Source organism: Ovis aries, chromosome 5 (assembly GCF_016772045.2).
Source record: "Ovis aries strain OAR_USU_Benz2616 breed Rambouillet chromosome 5, ARS-UI_Ramb_v3.0, whole genome shotgun sequence".
NCBI classification, from domain to species: Eukaryota; Metazoa; Chordata; class Mammalia; order Artiodactyla; family Bovidae; genus Ovis; species Ovis aries.
The window spans coordinates 14,694,044-14,721,846 of record NC_056058.1 but is presented as its reverse complement, the minus strand read 5'-3'; the positions used below and the strand labels follow the sequence as shown (position 1 = coordinate 14,721,846).

At 52.6% G+C, this 27,803-nt stretch overlaps 2 protein-coding genes and 2 long non-coding RNA genes across 11 annotated transcripts; 2 read left to right on the top strand and 2 right to left on the bottom strand.

Moving 5' to 3' along the window:
- The first annotated feature begins 1,328 nt into the window (after positions 1–1,328).
- On the top strand, positions 1,329–12,984 carry KANK3 (KN motif and ankyrin repeat domains 3). Of its 8 annotated transcripts, XM_042250033.1 has the most exons (13): positions 1,329–1,366; positions 1,741–2,342; positions 4,589–5,122; positions 6,120–7,397; positions 7,477–7,576; positions 7,783–7,974; positions 8,072–8,156; positions 8,646–8,862; positions 11,205–11,347; positions 11,476–11,676; positions 11,750–11,848; positions 12,535–12,604; positions 12,719–12,984. In XM_042250033.1, the coding sequence occupies exons 3-13, from the start codon at positions 4,897–4,899 to the stop codon at positions 12,727–12,729; spliced, it is 2,622 nt and encodes an 873-aa protein (XP_042105967.1). In that variant the 5' UTR covers positions 1,329–1,366; positions 1,741–2,342; positions 4,589–4,896; the 3' UTR covers positions 12,730–12,984. The 8 variants fall into 8 exon arrangements, with proteins under 8 accessions (XP_042105967.1, XP_060271503.1, XP_042105965.1 ...); XM_060415520.1 differs by lacking the exon at positions 1,741–2,342 and having other exon boundaries at positions 4,589–4,729; positions 5,056–7,397; XM_042250031.1 differs by lacking the exon at positions 1,741–2,342.
- A 163-nt stretch (positions 12,985–13,147) lies between these two features.
- On the bottom strand, positions 13,148–14,258 carry RPS28 (ribosomal protein S28). Its single transcript, XR_003589363.2, has 4 exons — positions 14,189–14,258; positions 14,047–14,094; positions 13,413–13,546; positions 13,148–13,229 (listed from the first exon to the last, which is right to left on the bottom strand). It is a non-coding gene; the product is annotated as a ribosomal protein S28 (long non-coding RNA).
- A 121-nt stretch (positions 14,259–14,379) lies between these two features.
- NDUFA7 (NADH:ubiquinone oxidoreductase subunit A7) lies at positions 14,380–21,658 on the top strand. The gene is made up of 4 exons (XM_004008565.4): positions 14,380–14,444; positions 14,859–14,908; positions 19,492–19,641; positions 21,441–21,658. Exons 1-4 carry the CDS (start codon positions 14,394–14,396, stop codon positions 21,529–21,531), a joined length of 342 nt encoding a protein of 113 aa, XP_004008614.1. The 5' UTR covers positions 14,380–14,393; the 3' UTR covers positions 21,532–21,658.
- On the bottom strand, positions 16,352–27,789 carry LOC132659803 (uncharacterized). The gene is made up of 3 exons (XR_009600642.1): positions 27,714–27,789; positions 27,334–27,417; positions 16,352–16,481 (listed from the first exon to the last, which is right to left on the bottom strand). It is a non-coding gene; the product is annotated as an uncharacterized LOC132659803 (long non-coding RNA).
- Positions 27,790–27,803: the final 14 nt, after the last annotated feature.

The window sequence follows — 27,803 nt, the reverse complement described above, 5'->3', positions numbered from 1 at the left end:
GCCTAGAACACTGTAGGTGCTCAATAAATGCTAAATTAATTGAGAAAAAGATCTGGAGGGTCATTTTAGATCATACTACATTCCAACTGGGTTACAGAGTTCAATGCAATGTCAAATCATTCTCTGAACAAACATTTAAAAACTTTTAATTGAAGTATAGTTGATTTACAATTTTGTGTTAATTTCTGCTCTACAGCAAAATGACTCAGTTATACACACACACATATATATATATGTATTCTTTTTCATAGTCTTTTCCATTATGGATGATCACAGGGTATTGAATATAGTGGGGGCTTCCCAGGAGGCTCTAGAAGTAAAGACCCTACCTGCTAATGCAGGAGACACGGGTTCAATCCCTGAGTCGGGAAGATCCCCTGGAAGAGGGCATGGCAACCCACTCCATTATTCTTGCCTGGAGAATCCCATGGACAGAGAAACCTGGAGTCCATGGAGCTGCAAAAGAGTCGGACACTCAGTCAGACTGAAGTGACTTAGCATATTGAATATAGTTCCTTGTGCTATACAGTAAGATGTTGCTGTTTATCTTATTCTCTATGTAATAGTTTTTCCTATTTCTCCCAACCCCTCCTTAGCAACCAATATCTGTTCTCTATGTCTTCAATAAACATGTATTAAGTGCCTACTGTGTGCTCAGGGCACTGGATAAAGCAGTGACCAAAATCAGTCAATTCCCTGTCTTTACTGGAAGATAGATGGCAAACAAGTAAACAAATAAATTTTATATATATTTATTTTCCAGATAGTGAAAGTAGCTATCAGGTTCATAACTGGAGAAGGTCCACGTTAGGTCTTTAGAGGGCAGAAACACATAGGTTGAGCCCCCAAAGGCAGGAGAAGGTGGCCAAGTGAACAGGTTCAGGGAAGAACACTTCAGGAAGATGGAAGAGCATGCACAAAGACCCTGAGGTCGGAAAGATCCAGGGTCCGGATCCCGCACCCAGACACTGGGAAAGGAGCATCAGTCCTTCCAGCTTCCACCTAAGGGATCTTCCACATATACAAATCCCACCGGGTAACTTTCCTACTTAGAGTCTTCCCATGGCTCCCTGTTCCCGGTGGATCAGATCCAAGCCCTTTCGCCCTGAGCCGGTCAGCCCTCAGCTCCCCACCCTGGACAGAAAGCCCTCAAAGACCGTCACTCCAGGCCCCGCCCCTATCCCCGCCCCCAAACCCTGGGCGCGGGCCAGCGCGGCCCATCCCACCTCACCATTGGACAGTTCGGAGAGCATAGGGCCTTGGTTGGCTGATGTGGTTGTCAGTTAGGGTCCGGGCCTTGATAACCCGTCCCCGAACTTCGAGGGGGCGGGCTCGGGTGCGGGCGCGGCTGGGGTTGCGGCTTCAGGTAAAGCACCAGCTTTCTGGGCACCGATGGGGAATCTGGGGGGCGGGGATCAGGGGTACGCACCGGGACGGGGCGCTGCGCTTCCAGCCCCTCTGCGGGCTCAGCGCGCAGGGATGGGGAGGGCGCAGTGTTCTCTGCTTGGAACCCCCCCACTCCCACACTGGGAGCCCCAGGTGGTGAGCGAGTAGAGTTGGGGCCCTGTGGATTCGTGAGGTCTCATTTCTCCCGCCCTGCAGGAGTGAAGCTGGGGGAGGGAGGGGTTGTTCGCCCCCTTTGCTCCCACGACTTCGGGATCCTTTCCCGGAGTCGCTCCGGGACAGCTTGGGGACCCGAGTCCATCCCTTCGCTCCGGACCTGAGTGTGTGTGTCTGTAGGGTGATTCGGAAACCGCGTTGGGAGGAGGGACGGATGGCCCCCGGGGCCGGCAGACAATGGGCAGCGGATGGAACCGCCCGGCAGCGTTTCCTGCAGGAAACTGCTCTGTCTCTGTGAGGCTGTCCTAAGGGGACATGGGGGTGACGGGGTGCTGACCTCAGAACCTCTCCCCTCGCACCATCATCAGCCTCCACCCCCACTTCAGGGGTCTGAGAGCCCCGCCCCAACATCAGAGGGGGTGCCTCCACCCAGAGCCTCAATCTGGGAAGACGCCCCTCGCCCCAAGACCGGGAACTGAACTGCCTTCCGTATTCCCCTACCCCTCAGGTTTTGCGATCACAGCTCTGAGTCCCAAAATAATCCCTGGGGCGGGAGTGGGGGCGTGTGGCGTCGACTCTGACGGCCTAATGAAGGGTCTCAGGCAGAGGATGTGGATCTAGCCGCGACAGCTCCTCGGGCAGGGAGCGGAGGACAGGGGAGAGCGGTTGCACGCCCCCCGCCCCCGCTCCGGCGAGGGTACAACCCCTGGAGTCACCAGACTTTGGCCCTGCTCTTCCCATCAGGGACACACGCAGGAGACAGGCAGGAGTGCAGGCTGGTGGTGAGTGGAGGGCTGTTTATAGAAAGCCATCAAGTGGAGTGGGCAATTCAGTGGGCGTGTGTGCTAAGTGGCTTCAGTCATGTCCGACTCTTTGCCACCCTATGGACTGTAGCCGGCCAGGCTCCTCTAGCAATGGGATTGATTCTCCAGGCAAGAATGAAATACTGGCAACGTTGCTGGGTTCAAAAACCTGCTTCTGCCCATGTACGACCTTGGCTGGGTCACTTCATCTCTGAGTCTCAGTTTCTCCATCTGCACAACGGGGAAGGGGAGAAAAGAATAATGCTAAGAAAATCTACTTCAAAGGGCCTAGGATTTTTTTTTTTTTTTTTTTTTTACTAAATTAACACCCATAAATTGCTTAGAATCGAGGCTACCCCCGTAGCAAATGCAAAGGTTTTGTTATATTGCTATTTACTCTTCCTGGGGCTGCTGCTGCTGCTTGGTGTCCGACTCTGTGCGACCCCATGAACTGTAACCCGGCAGGCTCCTCTGTCCATGGGGATTCTCCAGGCAAGAATACTGGAAGGGTTGCCATGCCCTTCTCCAGGGGATATTCCCGACCCAGGGATCGAACCCAAGTCTTCTGCATTGCAGGTGGATTCTTTACCATCTGAGCCACCAGGAAAGCATCTTCTTGGGGCATCCACCCATTTTTCTGGGTCTGGCTGCTCCAGCTGGTTTGGGTCTTAGGAATGGCCCAGAGCTGTTTTTTTGTTTGTTTGTTTGGATTCCCAGGGTCTTGGATTTGGGTGTGGCCAGGACCCTGAAGGAAGGGGCTGATCCTGCTGAGGCAGTTGGCCAGCTGTGTGTGAGGCCGGCCCAGACCCCTAAGCCCCAGGCCAGGTTTTCTCCATGACCTAGCTCTTCCCAGAGAGCTTCCTGAAAACAAGTCCTGAGAGGCACTGACTGTCCTCTGTGCTGCCCTGCTGGCCGGCCCCTTAGAGCCCGTGTGAGGGACGGGAAACAGCTGCTTCAGGACGGCACGTTCCCCACCACTCCCTCCTCCCTTGGGGAGTGGGGGTGGGGGAGATGTCAGGGACCCAGGCTGGACAGAGGTGGCGAGTGGGCCCGTCTCCCCAGCCGTGGAGCAGAATGAGTCAGGTGGGCCAACACGTGGCTGGTGGGTGTTAGGTACGCAGGTGGTCATCAGGAGTGCAAGAGACCTGAAGAGGTGATGGGGAAACTTGCCAAGTGGTTAGTGCAGATGGGCAGTAGGTCAGGAAGAGTACAGCTTGGGGCTGGCGGGCACCTGCTGGTGGAGGGCTGGGCAGACAAGAGCTCTCCAGAAGATGAGCGGAACTCAGTCTGAGGACATTTCCTATAGGTAATCGACTTAATTGCTTTATGCCTTAGCTTCCCCATCTGGAAAAGGGGGAACTATCCTTCCTTGCCGGTTTATACTGGGGGAGGTACATTAAATGAGAGCAGGCACAGAGTAGGCACTCAATCCAAGCTGCTTGCAGTTCTCTGAGGGTTTTTCATATGGGCTCTTCAAAGCCCCATCTTTCCTGCCCTGTACTTTCTGAAACAAAGCACAGTAACTGTGACTGTGGACACAATAACAAAGTTCTGGAAAAAATCCCTGTTAAATATCACGTTATTAGATGTGACCCAATCTTCAGTTTCTTTTTTAGGTTTATTTTTATGTGTTTGTTTTTGGCTGCACTGCGTCTTTGTTGTTGCGGCTTTCTCTAATTGCAGCAAACCCAGGCTACTCTTCATTGCCTTGCAGCCTTGCACGGGCTTCCCATTGTGGTCGCTTCCCTTACTGTGGAGCATGGGCTGTAGGCATGTGGGCTTCAGTAGTTGCGGCGCACGGGGCTTAGTTGCTCCACTGCATTGGGATCTTTCCGGACCAGGGATTGAACTCATGTCCCCTGCACTGGCAGGTGGATTTTTAACCACTGGATCACCAGGGAAGCCCCTCCCTCAATTTCTTAGAGCCTCCATCACATCACCTGAAGAGTCTCTCTCCCTTTAGCCCCAAACATAGCCACAGCTCTCACAACCTGGGTGCTTGTGGTTCCACTACAATTTCTCACAAACTAAGGGCAGAGCCCTGTGGCACTCCAGTAGAGAGATCACAAGGAGACTGCATTCTTGGTACCTCTGTTCCAGAACTCTTCATCATTCCTAAAGGATCTCACAAGTGACACTGGTATAAATTCGGATGTACAATTATATTTTGTTTGCACTCTAAGGAAAAAGTGTAAGAATTCTGTTTTCTGTTTGTTTCTTTTCAGTATGCAGAATCTGACCAGATGAGTTTTTAATGAGCCCAAGAAAGGCTTCCAACTCTCGCCTTCCTCCTCTGAATGTTCACACTCCACCCCTTTGAGCTTCAGTTTCTAATTTCCCCCAGGGACTGACAGAAACCTCCTCAGGTCTGGAAAGCACCGACCCCTGCCCTGCCCCCAGCTGCTCTGGTTCTCTTATCACCATCCCCTCTTCTTTTGATGCCCTTCCCACCTAGCAGGCTGAGGAGGCCTGGTACAGGAGGGCCCCCACAGTCATTCATTCCAAACTTTCAAGGCCACTTGAGGGAGGAGGGATGAGAGGACCTGTGTGTGTGTGTGGCGGAGGGGTTGGGGGGTGGAGAGGCGCGCTTGGGTCTGTTTACTCATGCAGAGTCCAGACAGACCCCAGAGGCACAGCCAGAGGGGCAGGGTCCAGCCCTACCCACCCTCACCCATCTGGGGGCCTTTTTCAGGGTGTGAAAAAGGTGGCAGCTACTCCAGGAAACATGGCCAAGTTTGCCCTGAATCAGAACCTGCCGGGTAAGTGTGGAAAATGGTGTTTGCGTGTGTACAGATCCACACCTGGCGCCCAGGTGCCCACACAGCCCTGCAGTTCCCTCCTCTGCAGAGTGGTCAGAGGGCCCTTTATAAAGGTGGATAATGTCCTGGCCCTGCTTAAAATCTGCCTCTGGTGCCCTATTACAGGTGGAATAAAACCCCAGCTCCTCGCCGTGGCCCAGAAGGTTCCTCACAGTCTGGCCCAAGCGCACCTCTTCTAGTCCTCTCCCTCCTCCCTTTTTTCACTCTGCTCTGCACATTCTCACCTCCATCTGCTTTCACTCAGGTCCACCCTGCTTATTCCACCCCAGAGCCTTTGCCCGCGCTGTTTTCTTTTAGGAACCTTCCCTCCCAGCTGCTTTCTCCTTCTCATTCAGGGCTCAACCTCTAAGTTCCCTCCGCAGAAATTTGCTGAAACAGCCAGAGCCAAAGCCTGTCAGTTACTCTCTGTTTCATCTTGAAATTTGTATTATTGCCCTAAGGACCTTTTTTGAACGTTTATCTGTCTCCTACAAGTGGGCAAGGATGCTTGTCTTGTTCATTGCTACGTCCTCAGTGTTTGGTACACAGACGGAGGAGCCTGGTGGGCTGCAGTCCATGGGGTCGCTAAGAGTCGGACACGACTGAACGACTTCACTTTCACTTTTCACTTTCATGCGTTGGAGAAGGAAATGGTAACCCACTCCATTGTTCTTGCCTGGAGAATCCCAGGGAAGGGGGAGCCTGGTGGGCTGCCATCTCTGGGGTCGCACAGAGTCGGACATGACTGAAGCGACTTAACAGGTGCTCAACACGTGAATGCACAACTTTTGGGGTACAGATGGGTGTTTAAACCTCGGTGTGCAACCGCAGGTGTGCAGGGTTTGGAGCAGGTGGCGTCGTGAAAACATGTCGTGGGGCGGTGGGGAGGCGCTTCTTTTGTTAGTCTCTCTGCGTCTCCCCCGCCTGATGTTCCTCCACGCCCCTGTCATGTCCGCAGACCTGGGTGGCCCTCGCCTGTGCCCCAGCGCGACTGGGGGCGCCCGCAGCCCGAGCTCGCCCTACTCGGTGGAGACCCCCTACGGCTTCCACCTGGACTTGGACTTCCTCAAGTATGTGGAGGAGCTGGAGCGCGGCCCCGCTGCCCGCCGCGCTGCGGGGCCCCCGCCCGCGCGCCGTCCCCGCGCGCCCCGGGCCGGCCTCTCAGGCGCTCGCAGCCCAGGCGCCTGGACCTCCAGCGAGTCCCTGGCTAGTGACGATGGCGCAGCGCCGGGCGCACTCTCCCCGGGTGCGCCGTCCGCGCTGATGCTGCCGCCGACATCCCCGCGCGCACCCGTGCGCAACCCACGCGTCGAGCGCACGCTCCTGGAGACCAGCCGGCGGTTGGAGCTAGCGCAGGCGCAAGGGGGCGCGCCCATTCCGGCCCGCGCGGCCCCTCGCAGCCCTCGCGGGTCTGGCCACAGCAGCCCCGCCCCCAACCCGGCCCTGGCCTCGCCTGGCCCCGCGCAGCTGCAGCTGGTGCGCGAACAGATGGCCGCGGCGCTGCGGCGCCTGCGCGAGCTCGAGGAACAAGCGCGCGCGCTGCCCGAGCTGCAGGAGCAGGTGCGCGCGCTGCGCGCCGAGAAGGCGCGGTTGCTGGCGGCGCGCCGGCAGCCGGAGTCCGACGGGGAGGCCGAGGCGCGCCCGGACAAGCTTGCTCAGCTGCGGCGGCTCACCGAGCGTCTGGCCACCTCTGAGCGCGGCGTTCGCGCCAGGGCCAGCCCCGGGGCTGACGGCCCAGACGGGTCGGCTTCTAGCCACAGCGAAGGTGCGCCGCCGGGTCTCGACCGTGCGCCCCAGACAAGGGAGGCAGGCACCCAGATCGTGCCGGAGACCCAAAAGGCGGGAGTCCAGGCGGTGCCGGAGACCCAGGAGGCCGGCGTGGGGGCAGCTCCTGAGACCCTCGAGGCGGAGGCGTGGGTGACCGAAGCTCTGCTGGGGCTTCCCGCTGCCGCCGAGCGCGAGCTGGAGCTGCTTCGCGCCAGCCTGGAGCATCAGCGCGGGGTGAGCGAGCTCCTGCGGGGCCGGCTGTGCGAGCTGGAGGAAGCCCGCGAGGCTGCTGAGGAGGCCAAGGCCGAGGCCGCGGCGTCCCGGCCCCAGCCGTGCGAGGCTACCACCCAGACCCCATGGGATTATGTGGAGAAGACCACTCAGACAGATGTTCCAGTGGAGGCCCCAGCCCCGATGCCGGAGAACCCCCCCGGATCCACCGATGGGGACAGGGCCGTTGCACCCGCGGGTGAGTCCCCATCCCTCGCTGAGCCCTGGCTTGCTGGCTGCTGAATTCGAACTCAGTGTCTTCATCTGATCTCTGCCAGGCACTCTCAAATCCATCATGAAGAGGAAAGATGGTACACCTGGTGGCCAAACCAGCCCCGGACCAAAGAGCCTGCAGTTTGTTGGGGTCCTCAATGGAGAGTGAGCACTTTTCCCCTCCCCATGGCAGCATCTGCTGGGACATAGACTGGAGTTTTGAATCCCAGCTCTGCCCCTCGCTCTCAGCGTGGTCTTGGCAGGCCTCAGTGTCCACATCTGTAAAATGGGGACAGCCACTTCCCACCTCGCAAGACACCAGACTGAGCCCCCGGTGGAGGCTCAGCATATGCCTCCCACCCTGTCCCCAGGTATGAGAGCTCGTCCAGCGAGGGCGACAGCGAGGATGGCGCTGCCGAGCCCCCGAGGAGCAGTTCCTCGGGCTCAGGCGACGACAGCGGCGCGGCATCCGACTCCGAGACCCCTGGCGCTCCCAGCTGCAAGGAGGACCGGGACGCCGAGCCGGAGGCAGAGCAGGAACCTCAGCCGGGTGTGCACGGGAGGTGAGCCGCGCGGGGAACACGGAATGGGGACGGCTGCTCTTTCCCCCGTCTTCCCACTCTCCATCCCGACCTCTCCTGGAGCCTCTCCGTCTCCTAGGTGCGAGCTGAGCCCGCGTTTGAGGGAGGCGTGTGCAGCGCTGCAGCGGCAGCTGAGCCGGCCCCGCGGGGTCCCCCGCGACAGTGTGAGTGCATAGAGAGCCCTTCACAGGAGTCAGAGGCCCGCCGGGGACCCCGTCTGATGCCTGCCTAGAGAAGAGCATCGCCTTCTTTAGAGTTAAAGGGGCCCCAAGTTCAGTCATCTCGCGCCAGGGCCCTCCATGGATACCAAGGTCTCCAAAGGGATCTCCGCCCCAGAACAGGGCTGACCTTTCTCTGATTTCCCCAGAAGGGTCCACCCCAAGCCCCAACACCATCCCGGACTCCCCAGAGACGAGCGCTTACCGTCTTCCTCCATGCCTGGTTCTCTCGAAGGCTCTTCTTGGGAAGGAAAGCATCCTTGTCCCCTGGGGCCGCGTACCCACACTGACAGTACTCCCTCCTCCAAAGGGTTGCGGCCCCATGAGTCCACGCCCCTCCTCAAATTCAGAGGGACCAACCTCCCCAGCCTGGGTTCCCAGACCCGCCCCCACACCTGCCCTGGACCCTCGCTGATATCTCTCCTGTTCTGGCAGGGCGCGGCGCGCCTGGTGGCCCAGGAGTGGTTTCGGGTGTCAAGCCAGCGGCGCTCTCAAGCGGAGGCTGTGGCCGGGGTCCTGGGCGCGGTGGCGCGCCTGGGTCGGGAGCTGCTGGAGCACGTGGTGAACCTGGTGGATGGCAACGGAAACACAGCCCTACACTACAGCGTGTCCCATGGGAACCTGGCCATCGCGAGCTTGTTGCTGGATACGGGTCAGCATTGAGGAGGGGCGGGGAGGGCACTAGGGAATAGGGATCCACGGAAGGGGGAATCTGGGTAATGCTGGGCTGGCACTACCATCCTGCACCTGCCAAGAAAGACTGGCATTCTCGCCTAAACTCTCACCTCCCATCATCTCAGGTCACTGTCTTGTTTTCCGACTCCCACAGTCCTTGGGGCTCATGGGACCAGTAGCCATTGTTCCCACGCAGTTTCAAGGCACTGCCTCCTTGCTCACCCTCTGGCCTGTTAGTAACTCCTCCTTTATGTACTCTTTCAAACTCCTCCCGCTGCCCTTCCCTCACTTCAGCCTGATTGCTTATCAGACTTCACTGAGGCACACAGTAGACTCTCTGGTGTTTCTTGAATGAATGAGCTTTCATGGAGCTCAGGGCGGGTGCGTGTAGGGAGTGGAGAGAATGATCAGTTTTACTTGATAAGTATCAAACATAATTTCCAACAGAGGTAAGGGCCATGACAAGATAAAATCAGGGGAGGGAATCACTAAACAGGGTAATCCTTTAGCTTAGGATCCTTCCTTAGCAAGGCCTCAGAGAAGGGAAAAGCAGGCAGGGAAGATAGGTGGGGTGCCTGGCGAGCTGCAGAGACCCCACTGTGGTTACTTTGAGCCCCTTCTGCACCTAACATCCTCCACCAGGGTCACAGAAGCTTGTGGGAGGAATGGACACCTAGACAGTAGGCCACACAACTGGGGGATGCCCTTAGTCCTGACTTAACCACCCACCTTTTAAAAAAGTTATTTGGTTGTACCAGGTCTTGGTTGTCTCACTCAGGATCTTTGTTGTGGAATGCGAAATCTTAGTTGTAGCATGTGGGATCTAGCTCCCTGAACAGGGATGGAACCTCGGTCCCCCTTCATTGGCAGCACAGTCTTAACCACTGTACCACCAAGGAAGCCCTGTGACTTAAAACTTTTTACTTCTCAGCCCACTGTCTCAGATCTCCTCTGACTAGGACATCTACTCCAATAGCCTGATCCCCTCCTTTCCCCAAACCTCTCCCACCATTCATCTCCCCAAGCTGCACCTAGTCTTGAGCTTTCAGAATGGTGGGGTACACAAGCATTAACCACCCTGGGGAATGAGATCCAGAGGTAGGTGCTATGATGTGTGGGAGGGGGCCAAGATGGCAACAGAACTGATCCCAGAGGAAACGGAGCTGAATTTGTGTTCATCTGTAAAGAACAGGCAGCAACAACCAAGCTGTTTCCCAGGGCTGCTGTAAAAAGTACCACAAAGTGCCACAACATCGGAGGTTTAGAACAAATTGTGTTGCAGTTCAGGAGGCCATTAAGTTCACAGGACTGGTTCATTCTTAGGGGCTCAGAGTGAAACTTCCATGCCTTTCTCCAAGTTTCTACTGATGGCAGCTCATCTGTGCCTTCAGCATCACATGGCGATCTCTGTTTCTTCTGAGGACACCAGTCATATGGAATTGTTCAGTTGCTCAGTCGTGTCTGATTCTTTGTGACCCCATGGACGGCAGCGTGCCAGGCTCTTCTGCCCTGGAGTTTGCTCAAATTCATGTCTATAAGTGATGGGGCCAAATTTCTTTTGATCTGTTCTGGCTGCTGCGTAGAAACTGGAGTGGAGTTGGGACAGTAGGGGGGCCCAGCTGACAGTTCTCTGGGGGACCAACAGTGGTGGTTTTGTGGGCAGTAGTCCTTTTACTGATGCTTTCCAACTGTGGTGTTGAAGACTCTAGAGTCCCTTGGACTGCAAGATCAAACCAGTCAATCCTATAGGATATCAACCTTGACTATTCATTGGAAGGACTGATGCTGAAGCTCCAGTATTCTGGCCACCTGATGTGAAGAGCTGACTCATTGGAAAAGACCTTGATGCTGGGAAAGATTGAAGGTGGAAGAGGGCAACAGAGGATGAGATGGTTGGATGGCATCACCAATCCAATGGACATGAACTTGAGCAAACTCCAAAAAACTGAAGGACAGGGAGGCATGGCGTGCTGCAGTCCATGGGGTTGCAGTCAGACACGACTGAGTGACTGAACAATTAGTGGGAGGTATTGCTCTAGGTACTAGGGGATACGGTGGTTTGGACAGAACCAAGTCTCCAAACCAGTCTGTAATAGGGAAGTGAGGAAACCTTTCAGTGAGATGGAAACAGAACTCTAAAGGTGAGAAGGGCCACATGGCTCTTGGAAAGCGAAGAGCCTTGTAAGGCAGAGGAACAGTAAAATCATGCATGACCCTCAGTGACCAAGCTGGCTAAACAGGTGAACTTGATGCTTGAAGGAAGTGAGTGGACGAATTTAGGTGTCAGCTTCTTGAACTGACGCCTCTTCTCTCTCCTAGGGGTCTGCAAGATTGACCACCAGAATAGAGCTGGCTACTCTGCCCCCATGTTGGCGGCACTCACTTCTGTGGGGCAAGAGGAGGACATGGCTGTGGTCCAGAGACTCTTTCACATGGGCAACGTTAATGCCAAGGCCAGCCAGGTGCATAGATGCCTCCTCCCTGGCTGAGTCCAGAGGGCACTTTTACTTCCGGAGCCAAGTCTCTGGGAGCCCCTTCCCTTTCCTGCAGAGCCCACACCAGCCCTGTCCCCTTCTTTGCCTCTCTCCAGACGGGACAGACAGCCCTCATGCTGGCCATCAGCCACGGCCGCCAGGACATGGTAGCTGCCCTGCTGGCATGCGGGGCAGACGTGAACGTGCAAGATGCAGACGGGGCCACAGCGCTGATGTGCGCCAGCGAGTATGGGCGCTTAGACACTGTGCGGTTGCTGCTGGCCCAGCCGGGCTGCGACCCTGCCCTCCTGGACAACGTGAGCCACCATGGGGCTGGTGTGGGGTGTGGTGCCTTGATTCAGGGACCTGACTGTCTCCATGATCCCTCAGGAGGGCACCAGCGCCCTGGCCATTGCCCTGGAGGCTGAGCAGGACGAGGTGGCCGCTCTGCTGCATGCCCACCTGAGCTCAGGCCAGCCTGGCCCCCAGGTGAGTGCGACCCCATCCTGCAGAAACGGAGTTTACCAGCTGCACAGCTCAAGGATACTAAGTGTGCTCCCAGAAAAGTGGTTCTTTGTGCACCCCTGGTGGCGGGAACCTGGGTCTGATGTTGAACCTTCAGAACACCCCAAGGGTTAGACACACTTTCATATGTAAAGTGAAGGTCATGAGACTGAGGCCTCCAGAGGGGCTTGCCCTAAGGTCAGACAAGAGCTGTTAGACTTAGCTCAGACTATTATGTCTGTGGACTCCCCTTACAGGCCCAGAGCAAAGGAATAAAAGCATCCTTTGGAGTTAGTCCTCTTGCCTGGAGATCCCATAGACAAAAAAGCCTGGCAGGCTACAGTCAGTGGGGTTGCAGAGAGCTAGAGATGAGCGAGCAATCAAGTCACTCACTTTCACTTTAGAATTAGGGAGCAGGACAAAAGGATTCAGTCTGTCCCCAAAGGGGAGGTGCTTATAAGCCAAAGTGCCAGCACTTTCCTAATTAAACTTGCCGTACCAGCCTCCTCTTCCTGCACTCTCCTGTACATGTGTGGAAAAAGAACCACAGAGGTCAAGCACCTCTTCCAGGTCTGATGGGACAGAGTAAGTCAGTCGCTCAGTCGTGTCCGACTCTTTGCGACCCCGTGGACTGTAGCCCACCAGGCTCCTCTGTCCATGGGATTCTCCAGGCAAGAATACTGGAGTGGTATGGGACAGAGGCTGGATTCAAATCCTGGCAGCCCGGCTCTGCTGTGCAAGGTGGGTGTGGGACCTCCAGTAGCTTAAGCATCTCTGAGTGTTAAGCGGGGCTGAAACCCAGTGTCCTGTCTGCAGGAGACTGACAGGACCCCCCCCCCCCACCTCTCTCACCAGCTATCCCCTGATTCATCCACGGCCACGCCTGGTGAAGGAGGCTGCAGTGACAGCGGAGAGGACCCCCTGCCCCAGTGACTGGCCTAAGACACCGGACCCAGACTGGGGGTGGGGGAGGCAGAGGCAGGTCCTGATCTCTGGGCAGAGGTCTGTGGCCAGAAGCTCAGCTTGAATGGCACAGGGTGAGGAGGCAGCTGAGGGAGTGAGCTAGCCCCTAGTCTACCCATTCCTCCAGCCTTCTTACCTAATAAAACCTTCTTAACTCATCTTGTCCTGTTTTGAAGGTGTACACAGACACATGGTTCTCCCTTCTCACAGAGAAAATGCCTTGTTGGGGAACATCCTCTACTTTCAGAGTACAGTGGGTCAATGACCACCTGGGGACCCACAGAAAGATTTTGGAAATCTAATGACAACCCAGACAAAACCTCAGGTTTACATACGAAACACACACTTTATTAACAGCAGATCATCCTGGTGGGCCAAGGCGTCAACCCAGACATCCAGCACCCTGTAAACAAACCCAAGGGTTGAGATGCTGACAAGGTGCCCCCACCCCAAACAGGGAAACCCCCATCTTGCTAACTTCAGAAGACCCCGACCAACAGCCCTTGATCCTTGGCGAAATCTCCCCACCCCCAAGCAAGGGTCTAACAAGGAGCTGCTCGATTTCCCACTCCATTTGTGCACTCACCAGTCACAAGTTCAGCGCAGCCTCCGAGCCTCTCGCTCTGACTCCAACAGGGTGAGCACGTCGCCCTCGCGCACGGGGCCTTTCACGTTTCGGATGATGGAGCGGCTCGTGTCGTCCATGAATTCTACGCGCACCTACGGGGCCCACAGGAGGGATGGAAGAAGTCAGAGTCGGTTGAGAATAGGATCCATGGGATAAGCGGCTGATGTCGATCCAGAGAACGTTTCTGTTTAGAGACGCTTAAAAGGGCCTGAGGCTGGGAAGGCAGGACTGGGATAGGAGACAAGCCGGAGAGGGGCCGAGGCTGGAGAACAAAGCTCTCGAGCGCCAGAAGATGCCACCAGGGGAGACAACTGGGGGTTGTCGTGAGGGCATAGAGCCACAGTGGTCGTTGGCACAGGCTGAACCATGACAACGAACTATGTTAGAACTCGGGGAATGAGATCGCCAGAGCCCAGATCCAGTGGGCAGAGCCTTGGCTAAATTTCCGACCCTCAATAAACTCTGGGAAATAGGGAACATATCGGCTCCCAGACACCAGAGAACAAAACCCAGGGCACAGAAATTATCCTCGAGATTCAAACTTTAGAAGCCCCCAGCAAACATCCCTCCGCTCCCCGCCTCCCCCGCTCACCTGCGTGCACTGTCCCTGAGAACCGGTCCTGCCCAACACCTTGGTGACCTTGGGGAAAGAAACTGGAATCAGATCTAGCCCACCCGGTTCCCTTACTCCCTCCTCCCTCATCTGGGCCCTCAAAACCGGGCCTCCGCCTCACCCTGGCAAGCTTGATGGGCTGCACACGGCTCGTGTCCATGATGGCGGCGCGGCGGCGGTCGGGCGGAGAGGAGTCACGTGTTTCGGAGAGACTATTTATATGACTCCCTAGCTCCGCCTATTCCTGCTCTCGCGAGACCGTACGCCATGTTCCCAGCAGTCCCTGCAGTAGAGACGTCACCGGCGCCCTTCAGTGCCGGTGAAAGATGGCGTCCGCTACCCGTTTGATCCAGGGGCTGCGGAACTGGGCATCCGGGGTGCGCGGGGCGGGGCGGGAAGGGGCTGTGGATACTGCAGGCCTTGCGCGCCCTGACCCGCTCCCTCTACTCGCCTCCTTTTTGCATCTCTGGGGCTGAGGCCATTAGTGCCGAGATTCTCCTAAGCAGGGAATTCTCCGCAGCCTGGAACCCCGAACTCCTTCAACCCAGGACACCCTCCCCAGCCGTTGGCTATGGTACCATTCAGGCCTGGGGTCTCCCTAGGCCCGTACCTTTTTAGCTTTGAGATCTTGTTCCGGCCCCCAGCTCCCCTGTTCACCTCCAAGTCCCGTATCCTGTCCTCAAAGACCCATGTCCCACCTTTCTCTTAATTTGTTCTGTGCGAGACTGCCGGTTAGCTGGTTTCCTCTTCTGGAGTGCCCTGGGGACTGATCTCCATCCTTTCTCCCACAGCGAGACTTGCAGGCGAAACTGCAGCTGCGCTACCAGGAGATCTCTAAACGGTGAGCAAACCCCGCTCGCTCCCCAGATCCCAATCCTGCCCTCCGTCTATCAAAAAAAAAAAAAAAAAACCCAAACCCCTGTTCTTTTAGACCCCTGAAACTCTGGGCCGAAATCCTGGCTCCAGTCCCTTAGCTGGCTGTGAAGGCAGAGGTTTGCCCTTCATCTTGCTGCACTGTGTCAGATATTGTGCTTCTGCAACAACCAGATGGGGCGTGAATTCTGAGTGGGAATTTTCCGTGATTTGCAGCCTCCAGTGTGGTCCTGACAGTATTACCATCCCCAGGCTACGTATGAAAATATTTGAGACTCAGAGAAACGAAATCATTTGCTTAAAATCACTCAGAAGCCAGAAATTGACAGCCGGGATTTGAACCCAGAAGTGTCTTTGATTTCTAACTCAAGCCGGAAAATTAGTTGACATTTACAAGGCCAGGCTCTGTCCTCAGCCGTTGGGAGTCCCAGGGGAAGGAGAAAATGTCTTCTCATTCCTTTCTTGGAGCTTATATCCGAGGGAGGAGGCAGAGACATAACGTAGTAAGGAAATAAACACAGCAAGTAAAAAACACTGTTTCAGAATGCTCTGAAGAGAAAACAAAATGGACCAGATGGAAAGTGGCTACCTCAGGTTAAGTGATCAGGAAAGGTCTCAGGGATTGGCTTTGGAGTCAGCTGAAATGCCAAAGGATAATGATTAAAGCAACATTCCGGACAGAGGGAGCGGTAAGTGCCAAGGCTGTGCAGCCCGACAGAGCTAGACATAGGAAGACGACTAGTGTGGCTGAAACACTTAGAAGAATGGGGAATAGTGGTATATGCGTGTGTGTGTGTGTGTGTGTGTGTGTGTATGTGTGTATGTATGCCACAGGCAAAGGTAAGGCAGCCAGGGAGGATTAGCAGGAAAGGAAGAACAATAGCCTTAAAATAACCAAATCTTTGTGAATATCTCTATGTCGTGGCTGATTCCAGATATCAAAAGTTTTAAAGTACTTCTCCGTCCTAGGTAGTTGGTGGCCCAGTTGAGGAAAGAGTTTTGTAAGTTTCACCTTTTTTTTTTTTTAAAGGATAATGGCGCCCCCTAGTGATTCCTTTGGGCCTTTCCAGTTGGTCACGGTTCTTTTTACCCTTTCTGGGCTTGTTTTCTGGGGCTTCCCAGGTGGCTCAGTGGTAAAGAATCTGCCTGCCAGTGCAGGAGATGTCCGAGACTCGGGTTCAATTCTTGGGTCAGGACGATCCCCGGAGAAGAAGATGATAACCTGCTCTAATATTCTTATCTGGAAAATTCCGTGGACAAAGGAGCCTGGTGGGCTGCAGTCCATGGCGTCCTGAAGAGTCAGACAGGACTGAGCACACTGCTCGTGCTTGTTTTCTATAGATCCATACCCAGCAGAGGGTCTTCTTTGCACTCTAGGGATTAGGCAGACTCTTAACTTCAACACAGGATATTGCTTCTTTTTTTTTTTTTTCTTTTAAATATTTATCATTTGGCTGTACTGGGTCTTTGTTGTGGCATGCAGGATCTTTGGTTGCAGTCTGTGGGATCTAGTTCCTCGATCAGGAATTGAACCCGGGCCCCTGCAATGGGAGCAAGGAGTCTTAGCCAATAGACCACCAAGGAAGTCCTTTAATATTAACTTCTTAAACTTTGTTTTTTCTGTATTTTTTTCCCCACCTGATACATAACTATCACTTGTTTTAAGAAAAATTTAAATACTGGGGTTATCAGGAAAAAGTTGGTAAAACCCCAATGAATGAAAACCTGATCCTTTTATGATTTTTCTTTCTTTTCTGCCCTCCCTCTCTGCAACAGTTTCTAGGAAAGCTCATATTTTGTTAGTGATTTTTGTTTTTTTTGTTAACATCTTTTGTTAGTGAGATTCAGTTCGGTTCAGTAGCTCAGTCGTGTCCGACTCTTTGCGACCCCGTGAATCGCAGCATGCCAGGCCTCCCTGTCCATCACCAACTCCCGGAGTTCACTCAAACTCATGTCCATCGAGTCAGTGATGCCATCCAGCCATCTCATCCTCTGTCATCCCCTTCTCCTCCTGCCCCCAGTCCCTCCCAGCATCAGAGTCTTTTCCAATGAGTCAACTCTTCGCATGACGAGGCCAAAGTACTGGAGTTTCAGCTTTAGCATCATTCCTTCCAAAGAAATCCCAGGGTTGATCTTCAGAATGGATTGGTTGGATCTCCTTGCAGTCCAAGGGACTCTCAAGAGTCTTCTCCAACACCACAGTTCAAAAGCATCAATTCTTCGGCACTCAGCCTTCTGCACATTCCAACTCTCACATCCATACATGACCACTGGAAAAACCATAGCCTTGACTAAACAGACCTTAGTCGGCAAAGTAATGTCTCTGCTTTTGAATATGCTATCTAGGTTGGTCATAACTTTCCTTCCAAGGAGTAAGCGTCTTTTAATTTCGTGGCTGCAGTCACCATCTGCAGTGATTTTGGAGCCCCACAAAATAAAGTCTGACACTGTTTCCACTGTTTCCCATCTATTTCCCATGAAATGATGGGACCAGATGCCATGATCTTACTTTTCTGAATGTTGAGCTTTAAGCCAACTTTTCCATTCTCCTCTTTCACTTTCATCAAGAGGCTTTTTAGTTCCTCTTCACTTTCTGCCATAAGGGTGATGTCATCTGCATATCTGAGGTTATTGAGATTTTTCCCGGCAATCTTGATTCCAGCTTGTGCTTCTTCCAGCCCAGCATTTCTCATGATGGACTCTGCATATAAGTTAAATAAGCAGGGTGACAATATACAGCCTTGACGTACTCCTTTTCCTATTTGGAACCAGTCTGTTGTTCCATGTCTAGTTCTAACTGTTGCTTCCTGACCTGCATATAGGTTTCTCAGGAGGCAGGTCAGGTGGTCTGGTGTTCGCATCTCTTTGAGAATTTTCCACAGTTTATTGTGATCCACACGGTCAAAGTCTTTGGCATAGTCAATAAAGCAGAAATGAATGTTTTTCTGTAACTCTCTTCCTTTGTCGATGATCCACCGGGTGTTGGCAATTTGATCTCTGGTTCCTCTGCCTTTTCTAAAACCAGCTTGAACATCTGGAAGTTCATGGTTCACGTATTGTTGAAGCCTGGCTTGGAGAATTTTGAGCATTACTTTACTAGCGTGAGATGAGTGCAATAGTGCGGTAGTTTGAGCATTCTTTGGCATTGCCTTTCTTTGGGATTGGAATGAAAACTGACCTTTTCCAGTCCTGTGCCCACTGCTGAGTTTTCCAAATTTGCTGGCCTATTGAGTGCAGCACTTTCACAGCATCATCATTCACGATTTGAAATAGTTCAACTGGAATTCCATCACCTCCACTAGCTTTGTTCATAGTGATGCTTTCTAAGGCCCACTTGACTTCACATTCCAGGATGTCTGGTTCTAGGTGACTGATCATACCATCGTGATTATCTTGGTCGTGAAGATCGTTTTTGTACAGTTCTTCTGTGTATTCTTGCCACCTCTTCTTGATATCTTCTGCTTCTGTTAGGTCCACACCACTTCTGTCCTTTATCGAGCCCATCTTTGCATGAAATGTTCCCTTGGTATCTCTAATTTTCTTGAAGAGATCTCTAGTCTTTCCCATTCTGTTCTTTTCCTCTATTTCTTTGCATTGATTGCTGAGGAAGGCTTTCTTATCTCTCCTTGCTATTCTTTGGAACTCTGCATTCAGATGCTTATATCTTTCCTTTTCTCCTTTGCTTCTCTTCTTTTCACAGCTGTTTGTAAAGCCTCCCCAGACAGCCATTTTGCTTTTTTTCCTTTCTTTTCCATGGGGTTAGTGAGATTAGCGATTCCTTTTCTGGCCTCAAACTTTGTATATTTCTTTAACCCAAGTGAGGAAAGAGCTCTGTTTACCCTTCCTCTGGGGGCAGCAGCCACGAGGTGGCAGCAGAAACCTCAGAGGACAAATTGTTCTGAGTAATAAGCCCTGATCCCCTGGGCTTCCCTGGTGGCTCAGATGGTAAAGAATCTGCCTGCCGTTCAGGAGACCCAGGTTTGGTTCTACCCACTTCAGTATCTTGCCTGGAGAATTCCTTTCACTTCTGTAGAGTTCTTCAGAGAGCTTCTGAAAGAACTGCAAGCCCAGAGGTTCTACAGGCTGGCCCTTGGGACAAGGCTCCTCAGAATGAGCTGAGTCTGGGGCTGTTTCCCCAGTGTTGGTTTGCTGACCATGCCTGCTTGACAGGTAGTGGGCAGAGCCTTTTCATTTCCTGAGAACCTGCAGGTGGAAATGAAGCCTGCTGCCAAGCTCTGGCCAAGCTCAGGGGTGGGAGCAGGCCTCCCTCACAAAAGGCTTCTCCATGCCTTCCACTTCTGGGGCAGACCCACGCCTCACCTCCCAGCACCTTCACATCCAGTGCCAGGGCTTCCACCAGCTGCTGGGCCCTGGCCCTTCCCCAGGCCTGTGCCACCGGCACTATATCAAGGGATACCCCTGGCCGCCAGCACATCCCACTGGCTGCCCATGCCAGGCCTTGTGACTGAGGTGATGGGCCCATGCTGCAGCCCAGCCATGTGGAGAGAACAACTGTCACTCTGCTTCAGTGCCCATGTTTTTTCTTCTCAGAACTCAGCCTCCTCCCAAGCTCCCCGTGGGCCCCAGCCACAGACTCTCCAACAATTACTACTGTGCTCGCGATGGCCGCCGGGAAGCCATGCCGCCCTCGATTGTCATGTCTTCGCAGAAGGTGCTGGTGGCAGGCAAGCCTGCAGAGAGGTGAGGACGCCTCAGTGCCCCTTCTGAGACCAGCCCTCTATCCTGCTTGTGCTTTTCAAGGTCCCAAGTTTGTCTAGCCTCAGCTGTGGCAGGAAATGTCCTACCGGGGGCTTTTCATCTGAGGAGCAAATGAATCCCCACCCAGCCTGGGGTGGGTTTCCTGCAAAGCACAGGAAGCTTCATGGGGCCTTCAAGGGCTTTGGAAGAAGCCCAGGCATTGTTGTTTTTGTAATTTTAAGTCCTTGAGAGAGGATTGTGTAAATCTCAGGCCTCTTAAAACCCAGTTTGGTCCCTGGCCTCAGGCAGTGTCTCTTAATTAAATAGGAGGAGTAGTGGTGTTTACTTTAGAGAGTTCTGCTAGGACAGGATCCCACAGATGGGGTGGCTTATAAACAACAGAAAACTGGTTCTCATGGTTCTGGAAGCTAGAAAGTCCAAGTAAAAGGCCCCTGCAGCTTCAGTGTCTGGTGAGGGCGCTTTCCTGGGTTCTAGGTGGTATCTTTTTGCCATGTCCTCACCTGGGGGAAGGAGTCAGGGGTCTGAAGGGTCTCTTATAAGGGCTCCACCTTCATGAGCTAGTTATCTCCCAAAGGCTCCACCTCCTAACACCGTCACACTGGGGCATAGGATTTTAACGTATGGATTTTGTGTGGAAACAAACATTCTGTCTATAGCAGACTCATTATGAGGCTTAATTCACATAATGAACTATTTGTAAGCTCTTAGAATGGAGTCAGTGGCATGTCTGCCTCTTACTAATTCCACAAGTTAGGCAGTGATGACCTATGTTGGAGAAAAAGAAACTGAGGCCAGGTGCTCTCTGTAGGTCACACGGATCATGGGCGGCAGAGGGGCAGTTTCACAGCATTTTGTCCAGTCCCTCCCAGTGGTATCTGGGCTCTACAGCTGATTCACTCTGTGATCCTGGACTGATCTTTTGGCCTTCTTGAGCCTCAGCTGCCGCTTTTGTAAGATGGGGTTGGTGGGCTTGCAGTGTGATGAGATTGGTAAAGTGATGCGGCCGGGCCTGCCAAGCTGGGTTAGAACTCAGTGAATGAATGGCCCGTGTTGCCGTCTTCAGATTCACCAGAGCCCAGCCCCACACTGGCAGGCTGCCCCACTCCCCCTCACCGCTTCACCTGCCCCCTGGGTGTCTGCATTTCCCAGGGAGGCTGCCTTCTACCTCTTCCACTTCCTTCAGGTGGAGGAAGGGAGGAGGGGAGGCCCTGGAACCCCAGGGGCCGGGGGTGGGGGTGGGGGGGGCAGGTTGGGTCCCTGCCTTGGATCTGCTGGCACAGTGTCTCCTTAGGCCTTACCCTGGACCAAAAGGTCTTATTTTTGACTGCGTATTAACTCAGCCCCATTAGACTATGGCTGGCCCTCATCTCATTAGCGCTTCCGGCATACAGTGCCTGCCACGTAGCAGGTGCTCAGAATCCGAGGGAAGGAGTTGCTGGGGACGTGGGTCATCTGATCGCTTGGCCCTTCTGGAGCCAATGTCCTGCCCTGGGGCAGCAGGAGTGGGGGGCCAGGGGCGCTGGAGGAAGAGTCCAGCATTTCACACTATTTCTGAGACCAGGAGCCAGGACAGGCTTACTGCCTGGGGGCAGAAAGTGGTCAGCTGACCCTTTGGGGGACCCCACTAGAGAGGCCTGTGCATTCTGAAACACCCTGCAGTCTGGCCTCCACATCTCCGGTTTCAGCAGATATGGAAAGGGGAGGAGGGGGTGCTCCCTCAGCTTCCTCCCCACTGTTCTCTGGACACCTGGGGCTGACTCAAGTCTCTCTTTATTTTCCAGCTCAGCTGTAGCAGCCTCTGAGAAGAAGGCTGTGTCGCCGGCTCCTCCCATAAAGAGGTGGGAGCTGTCCCAGGATGAGCCTTACCTATGACTTTGGCTGGGGGTGCCAGGCTGAGCCCTCAGGGCCACCAGAGTGGTTCTTTCTCCTTGGACTCCTTGATTCCCTCCGGGCAGAACATGACCTCATTTATAAAAATTATATATTGTGCTCCCAAGAATCGCTTGTTTTTACTTTTGAAAGGACATACGGGCTTACTTGGACTTCAGGGTGAAGTTGGTGCCACATCCCTTTTTTTTTTCCCTTTTCTGGCCACACCACCCATCTTGTGGAATCTTAGTTTCCCTGACTAGGGGTTGCACCCAGACCCCCGCAGTGAAAACGCTAGGTTCTAACCACTGGACTGCCAGGGCATTCCTGATACTGTATCCCGAACCTCTGAACCCCGTGAGCTCGCCGGAATAGGGCAGGAGAGTGGCTCTGGAGTTCTAGGGGACGTGCTCTCACTGGGCCCAGAGATGTAACCGTCCCTTTCTCGAGGGCCTGGCTCCACCCCTCAGAGCAGTGGAGCAGGTTCCAGAGTGTTTAGGGGGCATTGACTGTAAAGGATGGTGGTGGGGGAACAAAACCTGCTCACTTCCCTCTCCTGAGAGATGACTCCTGCGCCCCCATTCCCCACCCAGCCATCGCTAGTGTGGGTGTTCACCAGAACCCTCCCAACAGGGCCCCCGCCTGTTCTTGACCAGCAGGGGCCCCGGGGGACGGTGAGGTGGCTCACAAGGAAGTTTCACCTAGGGCCCTTGTGGAAAGGCCTCCCTGAGCCAGAAACTTTACTGCACAGGCCTGGGGGTGTGGGGCGGAGTTAGCCCAGGAGAGGAAAGGGCTTCTTCCCACAGAGGAATGACCAGGGAGTGAAAGCCAAACAGGCAGTGGCCTTCATCTGGTCACAGGCGCAAAGGGGGGCCACAGTGCCCTCCGGTGTGGCAGGGTTGTGACTGCCTGCGGAAGAACCCCCAAAACCTGCCAGTGGGTGAAGTCCAGCTGTGTGCCAGGATAGTGTTGAGGCTGCCTCACCCTCTGGAAGCTTGGAGCAAGGAGGGAAAAGGTCACAGTCATAAGAGAAGGTATAAATGCTCCAAGAGTGAGTGGTACAAATGCTAAATGATTATCAGGAGGAAAAAACCCCTGGGAAGGCTTCCTGGAAGAGGTGGGATTCTGGTTGGAGCAAAGGATGAAATCAAATTTAGAAAGATCAGGAGGGAGAAGACTGGGCAAAGTGTGCAGAGGTAATGAGGTAACACCAAAGAACTTCTAATGACCCCGGGTGAGATGTGCCATTGAAGGTTTCTGAATAGTTAATGACCCAGTCTCCTGCCGAGTGAGGTTGCAGTGAGAAGATGGTTATCAATGAGGATGGTGAATCTACTGGCACCATGATCTTGAACTTCTCAGAATTGTGAGAAAATAAATTGTAAGCCAAGAAGAAAAAAAAAAAACGTGTTATAACCTAGACTTGAAATTTGGCAAAGGAATGCAGTAGGGAAGAGGTCTGACATCTCAAGCTCATCCTGTGTGCCAGATATGTGCTGTGTATGCAGGTCAGGAAGCAACAGTTAGAACTGGACATGGAACAGACGGGTTCCAAATAGGAAAAGGAGTACATCAAGGCTGTATATTGTCACTGTGCTTATTTAACTTATATGCAGAGTGTGCCTTGAGAATCCCAGGGATGGGGGAGCCTGGTGGGCTGCCGTCTATGGGGTTGCACAGAGTTGGACATGACTGAAGTGACTTAGTCTTCAGCAGCAGAGTACATCAAGAGAAATACTGGGCTGGATGAAGCACAAGCTGGGATCAAGATTGCTGGGAGAAATACCAATAACCTCAGATATGTAGGTGATACCACATATCAGAAAGTGCAGAACTAAAGAGCCTCTTGATGAAAGTGAAAGAGGAGAATGAAAAAGTTGGCTTTAAGCTCAGCATTCAGAAAACTAAGATCATGGCATCTGGTCCCATCACTTCATGGCAAACAGATGGAGAAACAGTGGAAGGCTTTATTTCGGGGGGCTCCAAAATCACTGCAGATGGTGATTGCAGCCATGAAAATTTAAAAGACGCTTACTCCTTGGAAGGAAAGTTATGACCGACCTAGACAGCATATTAGAAAACAGAGACATTTCTTTGCCGACAAAGGTCCATCTAGTCAAGGCTATGGTTTTTTTTCCAGGCAAGAATACTGGAGTGGGTTGCCATTCTTGTCTTTAGGGGATCTTCCCAACCCAGGGATCGAACTCACGTCTTCAGTCTCCTGTATTGGCAGGTGGGTTCTTTACCTCTAGAGCCACCTGGGGAGTCCCTGTGAGGTCATAGTGAACGAAGAACAGGTGTGGCGAGACCGAGAACTCTCTCGGGCTCCCTGAGAGCTGACCCTAAACCCGGGTGCTGAGGACTCTGCTTTCAACGACTACACATTGTCAGCAGGGTAACCCACAGCTGCTTCAGCGCTTCTCCCTGGATCCCAGATGCCAAGCCCCACAGGTGGTGTTGCGGACACTTCCTTCCTCTCCCCTCCCTCAGGCAGTCGTGTTTGCTACCCTTCCCATCTGCCTTTGCACCACTGCATCTTTGTCTCTTACCCAGTTTCTCCTGGGAATTGGAGATTCTCCTGAACACACACACACACACACACAGACACGCTCTCACATGGCTATAATCTCCAACATTTTTTTAAGTCACCACTTTATATGACACACTATTTTTAATTTTTGTTTTTGGCTGTCCTGGGTCTCTGTTGCTAGGAGGGTTTTCTCCAGTTGGGGGTGCATGGGCTTCTCACTGGGGTGATTGCTCCTGTTGTGGAGCAAGGGCTCTAGAGCTTCCGCAGTTGTGGCCCTTGGGCTCTAAAGCACAGGCTCAGTAGCTGCGGTGCACAGGCTTAGTTGCCTGATGGCACATGGTATCTTCTCAGATCAGGGATGGAATCTGTGTCTCTTGAATTGGTAGGTGGATTCTTTACCACCAAGCCACCAGGAAAGCCCATCGCCAACATTTTCAATAGTAAGCATGTCATCAACCTGCAAGTAGAGCCCCTGCTGTGAAAATCTGGACGTGTTGCTTCACAGGAAACGTGCACAGCTGAGGACAGCGACTTGTCTGGGGGCCTGCTGTGCAGTAGCGCTGCCTCTCCTGAGGACAGAGCTGTGGATAAAACCTTTTATTGTCAAGAAGAAAACACAGCAGCTGGGTAGAAAACCTGTAAGTGTATTTTGTGTGCCTAAGGGGTGTGCTTATATCTTTCCTTTTCTCCTTTGCTGTTCTCTTCTCTTCTTGCGCTTCTCTTCTTTTCACAGCTATTTGTAAGGCCTCCTCAGACAGCCATTTTGCTTTTTTGCATTTCTTTTCCATGGGGATGTTCTTGATCCCTGTCTCCTGTACAATGTCATGAACTCCATCCATAGTTCATCAGGCACTCTATCTATCAGATCTAGGCCCTTAAATCTATGTCTCACTTCCACTGTATAATCATAAGGGATTTGATTTAGGTCATACCTGAATGGTCTAGTGGTTTTCCCTACTTTTCTTCAATTTCAGCCTGAATTTGGCAATAAGGAGTTCATGATCTGAGCCACAATCAGCTCCTGGTCTTGTTTTTGCTGACTGTATAGAGCTTCTCCATCTTTGGCTGCAAAGAATATAATCAATCTGATTTCAGTGTTGACCATCTGGTGATGTCCATGTGTAGAGTCTTCTCTTGTGTTGCTGGAAGAGGGTGTTTGCTATGACCAGTGCGTTCTCTTGGCAAAACTCTATTAGTCTTTGCCCTGCTTCATTCCGCATTCCAAGGCCAAATTTGCCTGTTACGCCAGGTGTTTCTTGACTTCCTACTTTTGCATTCCAGTCCCCTATAATGAAAAGGACATCTTTTTTGGGTGTTAGTTCTAAAAGGTCTTGTAGGTCTTCATAGAACCATTCAACTTCAGCTTCTTCAGCGTTACTGGTTGGAGCATAGACTTGGAGAATTGGAAAGACTAGAGATCTCTTCAAGAAAATTAGAGATACCAAGGGAACATTTCATGCAAAGATGGGGCTCAATAAAGGACAGAAATGGTATGGACCTAACAGAAGCAGAAGATATTAAGAAGAGGTGGCAAGAATACACAGAAGAACTGTACAAAAACGATCTTCACGACCAAGATAATCACGATGGTGTGATCACTCACCTAGAGTCAGACATCCTGGAATATGAAGTGAAGTGGGCCTTAGAAAACATCACTATGAACAAAGCTAGTGGAGGTGATGGAATTCCAGTAGAGCTATTTCAAATCCTGAAAGATGATGCTGTAAAAGTGCTGCACTCAATATGCCAGAAAATTTGGAAAACTCAGCAGTGGGCACAGGACTGGAAAAGGTCAGTTTTCATTCCAATCCCAAAGAAAGGCAATACCGAAGAATGCTCAAACTACCACACAATTGCACTCATCTCACTCGCTAGTAAAGTAATGCTCAAAATTCTCCAAACCAGGCTTCAGCAATACATGAACCGTGAACTTCCTGATGTTCAAGCTGGTTTCAGAAAGGGCAGAGGAACCAGAGATCAAATTGCCAACACCCGGTGGATCATCGACAAAGGAAGAGAGTTACAGAAAAACATTCATTTCTGCTTTATTGACTGTGCCAAAGCCTTTGTGTGAATCACAATAAACTGTGGAAGATTCTGAAAGAGAAGGGAATACCAGACCACCTGACCTGCCTCCTGAGAAACCTATATGCAGGTCAGGAAGCAACAGAACTGGACATGGAACAACAGACTGGTTCCAAATAGGAAAAGGAGTACGTCAAGGCTGTATAGTGTCACCCTGCTTATTTAACTTCTATGCAGAGTACATCATGAGAAACGCTGGGCTGGAAGAAGCACAAGCTGGAATCAAGATTGCCGGGAGAAATCTCAATAACCTCAGATATGCAGATGACACCACCCTTATGGCAGAAAGTGAAGAGGAACTAAAAGCCTCTCGATGAAAGTGAAAGAGGAGAGTGGAAAAGTTGGCTCAAAGCTCAACATTCAGAAAATGAAGATCATGGCATCTGGTCCCATCACTTCATGGGAAATAGATGGGAAACAGTGTCAGACTTTGGGGGGGGTGCTCCAAAATCAATGCAGATGGTGATTGCAGCCAAGAAATTAAGAGACGCTTACTGCTTGGAAGAAAAGTTATGACCAACCTAGACAGCATATTCAAAAGCAGAGACATTACTTTGCCAACAAAGGTCCGTCTAGTCAAGGCTGTGGTTTTTCCAGTGGTCATGTATGGATGTGAGAGTTGGACTGTGAAGAAGGCTGAGCACTGAAGAATTGATGCTTTTGAACTGTGGTGTTGGAGAAGACTCTTGAGAGTCCCTTGGACTGCAAGGAGATCCAACCAGTCCATTCTGAAGGAGATCAGCCCTGGGATTTCTTTGGAAGGAATGATGCTAAAGCTGAAACTCCAGTACTTTGGCCACGTCATGCGAAGAGTTGACTCATTGGAAAAGACTCTGATGCTGGGAGGGATTGGGGGCAGGAGGAGAAGGGGACGACTGAGGATGAGATGGCTGGATGGCATCACTGACTCGATGGACGTGAGTCTGAGTGAACTCCAGGAGTTGGTGATGGACAGGGAGGCCTGGCGTGCTCCGATTCATGGGGTCACAAAGAGTTGGACAGGACTGAGCGACTGAACTGAACTGAACTGTAGGAGTGTGCGTGAGAAGAGAAAGCCGACGCTACTTTCGCTTGTTTTGCCTCCGAAGTAAAGTATAAGACCCTCCCCGTGGAGTCTGTGAGGATTAGGAGGTAGTGAGAACATCCTGAGGCTAGGGACAGAGCACCCAGGATGAAAGACAAGAACTGACCTTTCGTTGATTTATCAGGCTCTGTTCCAGGCGTTGGGGATACAAGGAGCAACACAGCATTCCTGCCCTTCTGAGTCTGACATTCTAGTGCGGAATCAATAAATCAAAGTAGTATTAGTAAATAAAATATATAATAAGCTCGGGCGCACGAAAGAAGAATGAGCGGGGAGGGGATGAGGCATTCCTAAGATAATCAGGCAGAACATTTGGTGCATGAGGAATGTTAAATATCGTAAGATGACAATACTTGTCAGTACGAGTTCATTCGCATCTCCAGAGGTTTCTAATTTCAAATAGGCCCCATACCTTTCGATACGTCTGTCACTGGGAAAAGAGGGGAAGACCCTCAAATCGGGGGCCCCCGGTATTCAGACACTTACGGTACTCAAAGCCAGGGGCTGCAGCGGGATCTCTGGCCGTGGGCCCCGCCCCGGGTGTGGGCCCCGCCCCCCGGATGTGTGCGCAGGCGT